Here is a 14,002-nt window from a genome sequence, read left to right as displayed (position 1 = left end):
CCTGACAATTGGTTTAATGTTACACTTGATCAGTGTATATATATCTTTGTCACCTGACATAATCAAACATCTACAAACTCTAAAACAGATCATGCTACACTCATGTTACATTCCCATAACAATGCTCATGTGTGTGCTGGATCTTGACATCCACTTGTATTTCCTACAATGGCAATGTAAACAATTGATCAAGCTTTTGATGTATTTTGTGCGTGTCATGTGATTAGGTTCAGCACATGATCTGAACAACAAGGCTGCTCCAAATACCAGCTGCAGTGAGAAGAACCTGATCTCATGTATTCGTCTGGCCGTGCACACCCGACCCCATACTGTCAATGTGGGGATAAATTTATCCTCACAGCCGTCCACCCTGCCAAACTGTAATTACCTAGTTTATCTTCATTAGCTATGCAGGTGAGATGTTCAATGTGGGACAGAACTAGTTGGAACTAGGAAAAGTTGTTAAATGGAGCTAAGAATTCAAAAAGGCCAGCATACCCTGTCCTTAAATATTCATTAATTTCATTGAATTCTAAAGCAGCTATAACAAAGTAACAAAGAATTAAGTGTCTAACTCATACTGCATGTCAGCTAATAATACTCCTGTCTGGTCAATCCCTAGATAACGCATCAAAAAAGAAAAAAATCGATACTGTTATATTTACTGGCAGTGATTGGGTATCAGTAATGGGTTGTTTAAGGATGTGACATGCCATTAGCAGGCTCATTAGAGAGCGGTGTCACTGACACTCCTGCTGTGTGTGTCTGCTAACATCCAGATTGAGCAGGAGGAGTGCTTCATCTTCACTGGGATGTTGCTCCTTCAAAAGGCTGGAGGAGAAGGCTTTAAGGTTGGGGGTTGCCCAGCAGGAGTGGAGGTTTCTGGGACGTCAGTTTGTGGAGCGCAGCCCCTCCCTGCAGCTGGAGATTCCACTGCGCAGGCAGTAGTGTACAGTGTACAATGAGCTGGAGTGGGAGTTAGGAGTCAGTTCAGTTCTGACACACAGAGAGAAATAATGATGAATTCTCCACCACTATAAATACTTGAACACACAGAATTTCCGAAAATATATACACTGCGGCACTTACATAGCTGGAGGCTTGATGCACACTGAATCAAACGTTCTTCAATATGTCAGAATGACAGATGTTAGTCCAAGTCGTCTGCTCTGAAACAGATCATCTGGAACATGCTAAAGATGGAGTATATCACACATAGCTTTTTTGTGTAAGGCTTTCTATGTGCATTCACTTCTTCTTGATTTGTTGTTTTACTTCAGCTCCATGGTTTCAGTGTTTTCTCAGCTTACATCAGATCCTCTTCTATTTGTGTAGCTTTCAGCCAGTGCCAAACATTGTTGCTATTTATCTTGCCAACATATTTGAGGAATTTTGCAAGAAGGGACTGCTGAGAGAGCCGGAGAGAGACTGATGGTGAATGAGAGTGGTGAAACCTCATTAAAATTTCTTTAAAAGGAAAGGCTCTGTTCCAAACTATAATTTAAACACATTTAACCATCTCTCTTAAAGTGAAAGTATCATCTTCTTTTGTTCTACTGTTAAATGTGACCAAATATTTCAGTTGTACCCAGATGGTTTCCATTGAGTGAGTGCTGGATGTTGTGTGGCACTGAAACATGATTACATTTGGCTTCCTCTTTGTTGATTCCTGTTTTTTGCTATATCACTTGCACGTTTTTGAACCTCGCCTTGCATGTTTAATGTTGTGTGGTACAGGCTGTCTTCAAGTAAGTAAATATACATTTACAAAGAAGGATGCTAGAAACAGTTCTTTGGAATGTCACCCTAGATGAAGTATGTTTGGTTCTCTAAACACTTCTGGCTTGCATACAGAATGTTTCTGTCCATAGTTCTCATTCTCATCATTCTCCACCAGGATTACTCTTACATACAATGGTAACATTTATAGTGGGATAGTTTGTGGTTTATGTTATGTCACTACTTTAAAGATGGCATCACTTCAAACAATTTTTTTCTCCATTTTACTATTTTTCTCCAATTTATTTCCACCATTTTTTGGATTGTTGGATTTGTTGAAACTTGGATTTATTCTGGTGATGAAACAAGTAAACAACAATAATAAAAATATTAATATATATATTATAAAAAAACAACTAGCCTTTAGAAAGATTCACCAAGCTGATTTATATTCTACAACATTCAAATGGAATAAAATGTCTTACAATTATCCTGATAAGCAACTACCACGACTAAATGCGACAACCTTTTGAATAATTAGTTTACGACTGTAAATAAGACAATTTGAAGTGGTTATGTTTCAGTTCCCAGTGGTGCTTCAAGTTATCACTTTTGCCAAGCGGCACAAAGAGATACGACACATCTAGTTTGAATTTGATTTGGAGAATAAATGCTTACTTCTCTTTTCATCATTATTTAACATTCTGCTTATTTTTTCAATGTTGTTTTTTAGTCACGTTGTCAAGAAAATGTTTGTGAAAACTAATCCCTATCTAATGTCTCTAGCTCTGTAGCCAGTCTCTAGTTCCATGAGCTGCCTTCAGCTAAACCATTTACATACACTGTATTGCCAAAAGTATTCGCTCACCCATCCAAATAATCAGAATCAGGTGTTCCAATCACTTCCATGGCCACAGGTGTATAAAATCAAGCACCTAGGCATGCAGACTGTTTTTACAAACATTTGTGAAAGAATGGGTCGCTCTCAGGAGCTCAGTGAATTCCAGCGTGGAACTGTGATAGGATGCCACCTGTGCAACAAATCCAGTCGTGAAATTTCCTCGCTCCTAAATATTCCACAGTCCACTGTCAGCTGTATTATAAGAACGTGGAAGTGTTTGGGAACGACAGCAACTCAGCCACGAAGTGGTAGGCCACGTAAACTGACGGAGCGGGGTCAGCGGATGCTGAGGCGCATAGTGCGAAGAGGTCGCCAACTTTCTGCAGAGTCAATCGCTACAGACCTCCAAACTTCATGTGGCCTTCAGATTAGCTCAAGAACAGTGCGCAGAGAGCTTCATGGAAAGGGTTTCCATGGCCGAGCAGCTGCATCCAAGCCGTACATCACCGAGTGCAATGCAAAGCGTCGGATGCAGTGGTGTAAAGCACGCCGCCACTGGACTCTAGAGCAGTGGAGACGCGTTCTCTGGAGTGACGAATCGCGCTTCTCCATCTGGCAATCTGATGGACGAGTCTGGGTTTGGCGGTTGCCAGGAGAACGGTACTTGTCTGTCTGCATTGTGCCAAGTGTAAAGTTTGGTGGAGGGGGATTATGGTGTGGGGTTGTTTTTCAGGAGCTGGGCTTGGCCCCTTAGTTCCAGTGAAAGGAACTCTGAATGCTTCAGCATACCAAGACATTTTGGACAATTCCATGCTCCCAACTTTGTGGGAACAGTTTGGAGCTGGCCCCTTCCTCTTCCAACATGACTGTGCACCAGTGCACAAAGCAAGGTCCATAAAGACATGGATGACAGAGTCTGGTGTGGATGAACTTGACTGGCCTGCACAGAGTCCTGACCTCAACCCGATAGAACACCTTTGGGATGAATTAGAGCGGAGACTGAGAGCCAGGCCTTCTCGTCCAACATCAGTGTGTGACCTCACAAATGCGCTTCTGGAAGAATGGTCAACAATTCCCATAAACACACTCCTAAACCTTGTGGACAGCCTTCCCAGAAGAGTTGAAGCTGTTATAGCTGCAAAGGGTGGACCGACGTCATATTGAACCCTATGGATTAGGAATGGGATGTCACTTAAGTTCATATGCGAGTCAAGGCAGGTGAGCGAATACTTTTGGCAATATAGTGTAAATGCACTTGAATGGATAAGCATTTGGACCACAGTCCGCTATTTCAAATCCTAAAAACATACTACAGAGGGCTATTATTTATGTTCTTACATTGTTGGAATATTTGCAGCAATAAAGAGAAACATGAGCTGTGTTTACTGGAGAATTGCAGTCCCGAGCCAGGAGAATCAAGTGTTTCTCATCGAATGAGCAAGCTACATCACAAAACATCTCTAACTGTTAAATTAGTTGACAACAGCCTTTTATAATCAGAGGGAAAATCAAACAACTGCATATCAATTCAAAGCAGTATGTGGTTTGAATCTCGTTGTTATTTGCCTGTGGATTATAAGTATACTCCACAAGTCTCTTCACAGAGGAGCAATACAAACACATCTGAAAGAATGACATTTAAGCATGTCTGTACTTCCTTTGAAATATTTCATTCCTACAGCCTCGCTCACAATTTCCTTCCCACGACACAGCTAACTCACAATTAATCCCAACTAAGCAATTTAGAGGCTAATCAGTTACTTACTGCAGGTGAAGTGCTTTTCAATTGTGTGAGCTTTGTGAATGTGAGTAAAGGTGCCAGGATAATTGCTCAGCCGGGGAATACACGATGATGTGCTGCATTCTCACTCACATGTTTGATAACAGGCTCTGGGATGTCTTTTTCTCACATGATTGAATCAAAGCTTTCTCCTTGTCCATGTGCAGCCTCGGGTATCAGTATTTTGGAAAGCTTCAACACATGCATTTCTATTTTAAGAAATGAATGGTTTCCAGCAAAAGGACTTGCATTAAGAAAAGCTTGCATTAAGAATAATGCCATCAGGGAAATAAAGAATGCTGCATTCTTGTCTCTAAACCCACAAATAGATAAGCGCTGCAGACTAAAATCACATTTTCTCCTTTTTTTAGTACTCAAAAAATCTTGAATCAATCTTCTCAACTGGCTCATCCAGTCAGTGCCAAAGAAGATTGGCAGTGTTACTTCCTTCAGCACAGTGTTGTGTATTGTTTAAATCTCACTGCTGGTCCTTGAAAACTTCACTTTCTTTTTGCAAACAGAGGGCTGAGTCTGCTTTTGTCTCTGCACCAACTTCAAGCAGCCGGGACTGTAGGACATCGTAAATCATGTCTCTAATAAGCACATTTAGGGTGCCCTATATATAGTAGGTAGAAAAGGTATGTAGGACGCCACCTTTCTCCTCAATTAATGAACCTGCGCAACGACTGAGAGTCACTGAGGGAAGGACACATGAAGCCTGCAGATAGGAAAACCCTTTCTTCTTTCTCATCTTTATTACTATCTGCCATATCTTCACCTGATCACATGCTCCAGAGCCACAGTGCTTCTCGGCAGGACGTAAGCATCGAGAGGAGTGACCAAAATAAGACTGCACTTCATAGACCAATTGAAAAGATATGAACTTTAAATATCAAAAAAAAAAAAAATTTCCTCTAATTTTGACATACTAACCAACTGAACTCTCAAAGATTTTGGTCATCTCTGGTGGCATGGAATGCAAATGTAATGTGGATAAAACTACTGTTTTAATAACACTGTTGTTGTACAGTTGAACATCCCAAACATATAGAAACAAGCTCCAGTAAAAGCAAACCTGTGCATGATAGTACTGATTCAAATTATACAGCACAGGAAACAGCTTCTACTGAACAGTGCAAAGAGAAAGAAGCTGACCAAACACAGTGGGGTGAGCTGAAACACTGCCATAAAATTCTCAATTAGCTTTACAAACAGAGCTGACACAATAATAGTTGTGTTTGTCATGAAGATAACCCTATCACATGGACTGCACAGAAAGCAGTAAAGCAGTGTTGTTCCACTTGGCATCAACAAAATGTCCCAGCAGATACAAAATCACAGTTCAGCTTGTACGGAAATAATGTGGCTGATTTTTGTAATCAGCATCTGGATGAGGCGAGTAACTAACAACATTCTGATAGCAAGATCATTATTTGTACTTCATCCCTGAATCAAATAACATGATTACCTTCAGTCACTGGGAACACGGTTGAGAAAGCGTCAGTAATATGGCTCATCAGCAGTAAGGTTGAATGTCTTATTTGACAGGCCGAGGTTTCAAAGAGAATCACTGATTATTAGATATCTGAGGCACTGACACAGGGATCATTTTATGTGCACAAGCATAGTGGCTGGTTTACAAAATGGTATTTTATATAGCGAAAGACTGCTGGCTCTTTACAAAAAAAATTACATTAATAACTCAAAGTCCTGAGCTAACAGTTTTTGGGCTGATGGCAAATTCTACATGACGGCAGCAATATAGACATTTACGGAGCTAATAACGTGGGAGAAAAATAAACTTTGGCCTGTTGTCTTCTTGGTCTATGTTCAGCACAATATTTCCACTGAGCTTATATGTTAAAACAACATAAAGTAATAATGAACGTCAAAATAAAGTACACTATGAAATATGAGTACAATATTGTTAGGAGAAACATTCAGAAAAATTAGAACAGTAATGGTAAACTTTCAGACTTTGATACTCAGGGAGTCCTTTATAGTGACAGCTTTTTAGAAAAACAACAGTCCTTGCAATGTTTGTGAAAGAAATGAAACAGAAAAATGGTCAAGAGTAGTCTAGAGACCACAATACAGAAATATTTTTCTCTAACAATGATGACACTTCAAGCTTTCTATTTTTCTGTGCCATACAAAATCATTCATCCGGGACGGTCTGGCTGTCAGCTAGTGCTGCAGCGTGGTGTCAAACTTGCTAAAATAATATAGCAGAAATTGGGTAAAGAGACAGCCAGTGCAGATGATGAATGGGGTGATCAGGAGGGAATGAGAGTGAGAAAGAGGTACAGGTAACCAAGCAAATAGCTGTCAAGCTTGCCTGCCTCTCTCAGGGGGGACAAAAGGGTGTTTCTTTGATATTTTTCAAAAGAGCCTCATTTCCACCTTTAGCTATATATAAGGGTAAAGAATGTGCAAGAGCTGCTGTAATGGAATTTTAAGAACACTTCAGTAACTCTTATGTGACCCGTCTACCAATTATTGGGTATGCGCAAAGGAAGCCTATACAAGGGTAATATATATAGAGCTGGAGATAAGCTGGAGAAAACAACCGCCATTGCCAAGAGCTTTATACAGAACAACACAGCAATATATATATATATATATATATATATATATATATATATATATATACAGCTCTGGAAAATAATAAGAAACCACTGCCCAATCTCCAGATTTGAACCCTATTGAAAACCTCTGGACTGTCATCAAGAGGAAGATGGATGATCTCAAACCATCAAGCAAAGCTGAGCTGTTTGGTTTTTTGGAAAAAGAGTGGTATAAAGTTTCCCAACAGCAATGTGAAAAACTGGTGGAGAGCATGGAGCCAAAACGCATGCAAATCGGGGTTATTCCACCAAATACTGATTTCTTAATGTTATTTAGCCAAAGCATTAACACAATTTGTTTACAAATTATTTGCATTTTGTTTTATTTGAGTTATTAAAGCTCTGCAAATACTGCATGATCTTGGGTTATTTTAATGTGTTGTCATTTCCTTTAAATATACACTCTAAATAACAATAGTTATATTTTGAATTTATTTTATATTGTCAGCAGTTCACAAAAAATGAAACAAAACTGTTCATCTCACCAATACATGCACCTGTAAGAAAAAAACATAAGAAACTGATTATTTTGCAGTGCTCTCTTATTATTTTTTCCAGAGCTGTATATATAAATTTGGTTATCAGTGATAACAGTTTGGTATTGCTGGTAATTTGTAAGCAAACATACATATTTTGACACATATCATGAACTGTATAAAAGGCACTGAGAATCCCATAATTGTTAGCTAGACAAACAGCTTATTTTTAAACTGCTGCATCACAATGGAGCGTAAATTACTCAGAGGAAAGCAGTTCATATGCCCTCTTTTGCTTATGAGCTCACAGACATACATGATTGGCTAGTGTCACTGTGACTGACAGGATAGAGAGTAATACCACCCCTGTCACCCAGAGAGCAGGGCCAATCCTGCTCCCTTGGCTCTCGGTCACAGGCGCCTGTGGCATCATTTGTATTAAGATTCACAATCTCCTGATGACAGAGCTCCGTTTCTGTTGCACCACTCAGTACAACGAAGCTGCATATCTATATGTGTGACATGGTGTAAGTTCAGACACTGCATACAGTAAAAAAAAGCTCAGTGAATTTACTTCTTTCCAAAGCGTATACTTGTTCCATGTGATTGAAATGAGTAACATTAACACAACTAGTTTTCATACATCCAAAAGCCCTCAATAATACGCAACATTGAGGTGGGAATCTAGCCCTAAACGCTGGTGTTTTGTGACCCATTACTGCTGTGCTGTTCTATGATGCATGCTTTAAGTGTCTAAATTTAATACTATATTTATGTTCCATCAGCCTCGTGAGATTACACAAAGTAACTATTATGTTAGTACTATGTGAATTGATCACATTAACTATACAACATATCAATCAGGTAATAAGAAACTTGTTTAAATTGAGCTTAGTATAAACAACAAAATCATGTTTTGTTGAGAAACAAAATTTTTACGTAAATTATGTTTGTTTGTTTTTCTTTCCTTAAATCTGACTGAACACACATTCTTTTTTCCAATGTATATTTAATGCTTGAGATTTGCTAGATTTTGTGAATCTACATCATACAATGTGCTTTAGAAAGACGAGGCTTTGAGAATTGGTTTATTGGACTCCACTGGGACTTTTTTACAGGTTGAGGCAAGTGACTAAGATTGCCAATACTGAATCCACCAACTTTAACTCACTCTAAAAGGTCTTCATTTGATACACTATATTGCCAAAAGTATTCGCTCACCTGCCTTGACTCGCATATGAACTTAAGTGACATCCCATTCCTAATCCATAGGGTTCAATATGACGTCGGTCCACCCTTTGCAGCTATAACAGCTTCAACTCTTCTGGGAAGGCTGTCCACAAGGTTTAGGAGTGTGTTTATGGGAATTTTTGACCATTCTTCCAGAAGCGCATTTGTGAGGTCACACACTGATGTTGGACGAGAAGGCCTGGCTCTCAGTCTCCGCTCTAATTCATCCCAAAGGTGTTCTATCGGGTTGAGGTCAGGACTCTGTGCAGGCCAGTCAAGTTCATCCACACCAGACTCTGTCATCCATGTCTTTATGGACCTTGCTTTGTGCACTGGTGCACAGTCATGTTGGAAGAGGAAGGGGCCAGCTCCAAACTGTTCCCACAAAGTTGGGAGCATGGAATTGTCCAAAATGTCTTGGTATGCTGAAGCATTCAGAGTTCCTTTCACTGGAACTAAGGAAAAACAGTTCCTGAAAAACAACCCCACACCATAATCCCCCCTCCACCAAACTTTACACTTGGCACAATGCAGACAGACAAGTACCGTTCTCCTGGCAACCGCCAAACCCAGACTCGTCCATCAGATTGCCAGATGGAGAAGCGCGATTCGTCACTCCAGAGAACGCGTCTCCACTGCTCTAGAGTCCAGTGGCGGCGTGCTTTACACCACTGCATCCGACGCTTTGCATTGCACTTGGTGATGTATGGCTTGGATGCAGCTGCTCGGCCATGGAAACCCATTCCATGAAGCTCTCTGCGCTCTGTTCTTGAGCTAATCTGAAGGCCACATGAAGTTTGGAGGTCTGTAGCGATTGACTCTGCAGAAAGTTGACGACCTCTTCACACTATGCGCCTCAGCATCCGCTGACCCCGCTCCGTCAGTTTACGTGGCCTACCACTTCTTGGCTGAGTTACTGTCGTTCCCAAACACTTCCACGTTTTTATAATACAGCTGACAGTTGACTGTGGAATATTTAGGAGCGAGGAAATTTCACGACTGGATTTGTTGCACAGGTGGCATCCTATCACAGTTCCACGCTGGAATTCACTGAGCTCCTGAGAGCGACCCATTCTTTCACAAATGTTTGTAAAAACAGTCTGCATGCCTAGGTGCTTGATTTTATACACCTGTGGCCATAGAAGTGATTGGAACACCTGATTCTGATTATTTGGATGGGTGAGCGAATACTTTTGGCAATATAGTGTATTTTCAAATGATCCCTTAAAGAATAAATTAAACGTGATGTAGCAGAACACAATGAAAAAGAAAAATAAGCCTCTTACTCTCAAAAGAGAACTCATATTCACTGCTCATCAGCAGTCTGACAAAAACACTCAGAAGTAGGCACTTCTACAGCATCCTCTTTTACACTATTATTCAGCATCCACCAATCAAATTGGACGAACAACAGAATTTTATATAAAAATTTGCTGCAGAAGGATGCACTGTACTGAAGGTTCAAGCACCGATTCCCTGTTTCTGTCTTCCAAGAAACCGATGGGGTCAGTAGATAGTGAGAAGTAAATACCTGAGTGCAGCTATATTTCGCAGAGAGATCACTCGCATGAGTGAAGAAATCAAGGAAGTAAGGAATAACATAAAGTAAAACAAAGCAGATAAAAACTAACAGCCTTAAAGACAGTCAGCAAAATTGTATTTCTATTAATATTACACAGTCAAATCACAAAAAATCGAAAAATCCAGTGCAGTCACTGAATTAAACAAATGAGTCAAAAGCTGTCTGTGGAATACAAGGTGCTCTTAGAGGTAGTGAATGAGTGAGTGCTAAGGTGCAACCGACAGCCCAGTCACTTCGCATACATCTCTCTGTACGCTGAGGGGCTGTCCACAGCAGCACTCAAACCAGGCTACTACAATGCACTATACATACTATACAAGCCAGGGGGTTTGGGGTAACTCTCAAATTACTTTGTGACAAAGTAGGCATTAATCAGCACAGCATTCAGACAGTTCTAGTACTGAACTGGTTTTATTTTCACCCAAACTCTATTATTATCACAAGAATGATACTGCCCACTTAGTTTGCAACCAGATAATCATCTCTATTTCATCAAGTGCATTGGAGTGGACAGGCACTCATTTTAATGTAGGGATAGGCATTTTGTCTTTAACAGCGAGAAGCTCTTGTAAGCTTCGGGAATGACGAAGGCTGCATAATTGCAAAGTGGTCAAGTAACTGACATCAAACCATCAAAGACAGTATGTAAGATGAAAAACAGATATCATTTTGAAGTGTTCTAATCCTTTTTTACTTATTGTAAAGCACTGGGCATTGAGAGTGGGTGATGAAAATACATGGCTGATAGCAGTTTAAAGTTATAACTCTTCTGAATTAGAGTCTGTACTTCCACAATGTTCTGTAATGATTAATGTTTGGAGGAAATTTGCTATCGACCCAAGACACACCTCAAACTGTTGCAGAAATATTTGGAGAGAGAATAAATGTTATCTGTATTGTAATAACCTGCCTAGGTGTATAACCTTGACCTGCTCAAGTAGCTTCATGAGGAACTGAGACAAAAGGATCAAGAGAGGTGTTCAAAAAACAAACTTGCGGTGCATCCTGCATGGAAAATGACAAAGCATCATTGAGGAATCCCTAGAAAGATATTATGAAAATACTACATAGCCTGGAAGAATATTATGAAAAACATGAAAAAGATTTTTTTTATCAACATTTAGTTTATCATGACTGTACAGCCAAATGTTTGTGAACGCCTGTGCTTTTTGAACATTCCAGATTTATTTCCCTGTTTGCTGTTATAATAATCTCCAATTTCATTAGCCACAAGAGCATTAGTGAGGTCAGGCACTGATGATGGGAAAAGAGGTGTTCAGTGGGGATCCACTCCAACTTTGGGAAACCATGTCTTCATGGACCTCACTTTGTCCACAGGGGCAATGTCATTTTATAACACATTTGTGCTATTTGGCTCTTCTATCCAAATATTTTCTGCATCATTTATCCTCCACAGGGTCTCAGAGAGCCTGAAGCCTATTCCAGGGGCCTCGGGGCACAAGGTAAGGGACACCCTGGACGGGGTTTTAACCCATAACAGGGAACAATCACAGACACACTCACACCCCCAGCCTACCACACATGTCTTTGGACGGAGGAAGAAAACCAGAGGACCCAGAGAAAACCTGTGAAGCACATAGATAACATGCAAACTGCATGCCCACAAACTCACCGGAGGCAGGAAACAAAACCCCAGTGGTGGAGAAGTGAAGCAAACATTCTAACCAGTAAGCCACTATTTTATACAATTGTATGCATCCAACTTTGTGGCCGCTGCGTGTGGGAGACCCACATACAGGTATGCCATCAGGTGTAAATATACTTTTGACCACATAATAAATGAATAGGTGTTATAGATTTTAAATTAAAAAATATTTACAGGAATGATCATGTTTCATGTTCAAACTAAAAATGGTTGATCTTTAATATCTAAAATATAAAAAGTTAGTGTCATCTGCTGTACAAGCAAAGCGTTTCTAAAGCTGTAGTGAGTGAAACCAGTAGATATTTTGGTGGAAAAGTTGTTGTCAAAACATGACATTTATTCCATGGGGTTCTGTTAAACAGTAATGCTGCTCTTTTTTTTCCCTTAACATTTCCTCACACTACAACAAATGCTTCATATTATGCCCTTCTCTTTTGAAGTGTCTAACCACTGGAAAGGAGAAAATGCTTCACTTGTTTACACAAACACACACACACACACACACACACACACACACATATATATATATATAGCTTTAGCAAAATAAAACAAGGGTCCTGACAGATGACTATTCGCCTACCTTTTATACACAACTTTATTTTCTGTCTGTAGCAGGATGTGCATGTCTTTGAATGTACATGGATGTAATTACATTAATGTATCTAACATAACATAAAAGTGATTCCCACTGGAAGTGAAGAAGTCCTGAGGTTTAAAATAAAGTGTAACAGAATTGAGATAGAAAAAAAAGGGGGAAATGAATAAATTGACTCAATGAATAGTGCCTCTAACCATAATTATAACATCATTCTGTATTTGAAGAAATACTAGCCCGGGGAACGGAAAGGTACAACTTTGACTTAACAGAAAACAAACTATTATGTTATGTTATTGACTTTCATATTTACTTCCCTAATGTAAAATATGAACATAAATATGGGATTCGAGTCAGAATGGCAAACTCTCGCGAGTCCACGCTGAGGCGAACCGAGCCCTTATTAAACCCAGATGTGTACTTGTAACATTCTCCACATTTTCATATTTACATAGCTGCTTTAATGAATATGCTTATGTGTTAGTTTTCACGAACAAAACTACTTAAAAAGATAAATACATTTACAGTCCGTTTAGTGGAGCTCGGTTCAGCTTCCGGCACAGCGTGCAGCAAACACTCGAAAGCACGCGCAGCCCGCAGCCTACAGAGCAGAACCAGATACTAATGTACATTTTCCATCGCGATCACGAACATATGCACACAGTTTCAGCAGCTCAACAACTTACCAGAATTGCCAGTCCAGTTGGTCAGTCCCGACAGCACGGCGAGCAGCAGCCCGATCAGACACATCCTCACTCCGAGCAGCTCTGATCTCCTTCTCTTCCGCGCCGTGCTTTTCCTCCGCTGTGGCCGCGTAGATCCGCACCGGAGCCGGACACACACATCCCCGTCCATCAGGAAGATGGATGTTTTCAGAGAAACACGGTGTTCGAGGGAAGACCAACAAAAGTTTCGGAGTGGTAGAGATCGGGATATCGGGAAGACAGCGCAGGTCGTTATCGATAAGTTTTGGCCAGATCTCCTATATGATGTCCAAGTCTAACGGGATGAAATAGAGATGCTGCGAGCGGAACGGGAGCGCCATGGATGCGACAGATTTGCAGCCACTTTTCCACAAGACACTGAGAAACTGAGGCGGATCAAGAAAAGAAGAAAGCATACGAGTGAGGGAGGAGTGATAGGAGGAGTATGTGTGTGCGCGAGAAAGAGAGAGAGAGAGAGAGAGAGAGAGAGAGAGCACGCTGTAGATATGTGGAGGAAGTGCATCTGTGAAGTAGCCTACCTGAAACTCGTGAAGTTCACGCGGAGGGGCGGGGTTGGATGATAGGCGGGGTAAACGAATGGGCGGGGCTGAAAGAGGGGCCGACAGGAAGCTTTCAATTAATTGCTTAGGGTTGCCTAGCTTGGCTTGTCTTGCTGAATTCTTTCATTAGAAACCTGAACAATTGTACCTTTAAACATGTGGGAGAAATAGACGATCATTTCCAGTATGATTCTGGGCTCCATTCAATCATTTTTGGTACCA

The 14,002-nt window shown here is 40.5% G+C and overlaps 1 protein-coding gene across 1 annotated transcript in view; it reads right to left on the bottom strand.

The window, feature by feature from the left end:
- Nucleotides 1–13,714, bottom strand: part of slc24a3 (solute carrier family 24 member 3) — a 71,123-nt gene extending 57,409 nt beyond the window's left edge. The window contains exon 1 of the mRNA XM_058386381.1: nt 13,203–13,714. Coding sequence (XP_058242364.1) covers nt 13,203–13,371 — 169 coding nt within the window. The 5' untranslated portion in view covers nt 13,372–13,714. The remainder of the gene's footprint in view (nt 1–13,202) is intronic.
- Nucleotides 13,715–14,002: the final 288 nt, after the last annotated feature.

Source organism: Hemibagrus wyckioides, linkage group LG03 (assembly GCF_019097595.1).
Source record: "Hemibagrus wyckioides isolate EC202008001 linkage group LG03, SWU_Hwy_1.0, whole genome shotgun sequence".
NCBI lineage: Eukaryota > Metazoa > Chordata > Actinopteri > Siluriformes > Bagridae > Hemibagrus > Hemibagrus wyckioides.
Note: the sequence above shows the minus strand (reverse complement) of the source record. Positions and strands in the feature narration are given on the sequence as shown.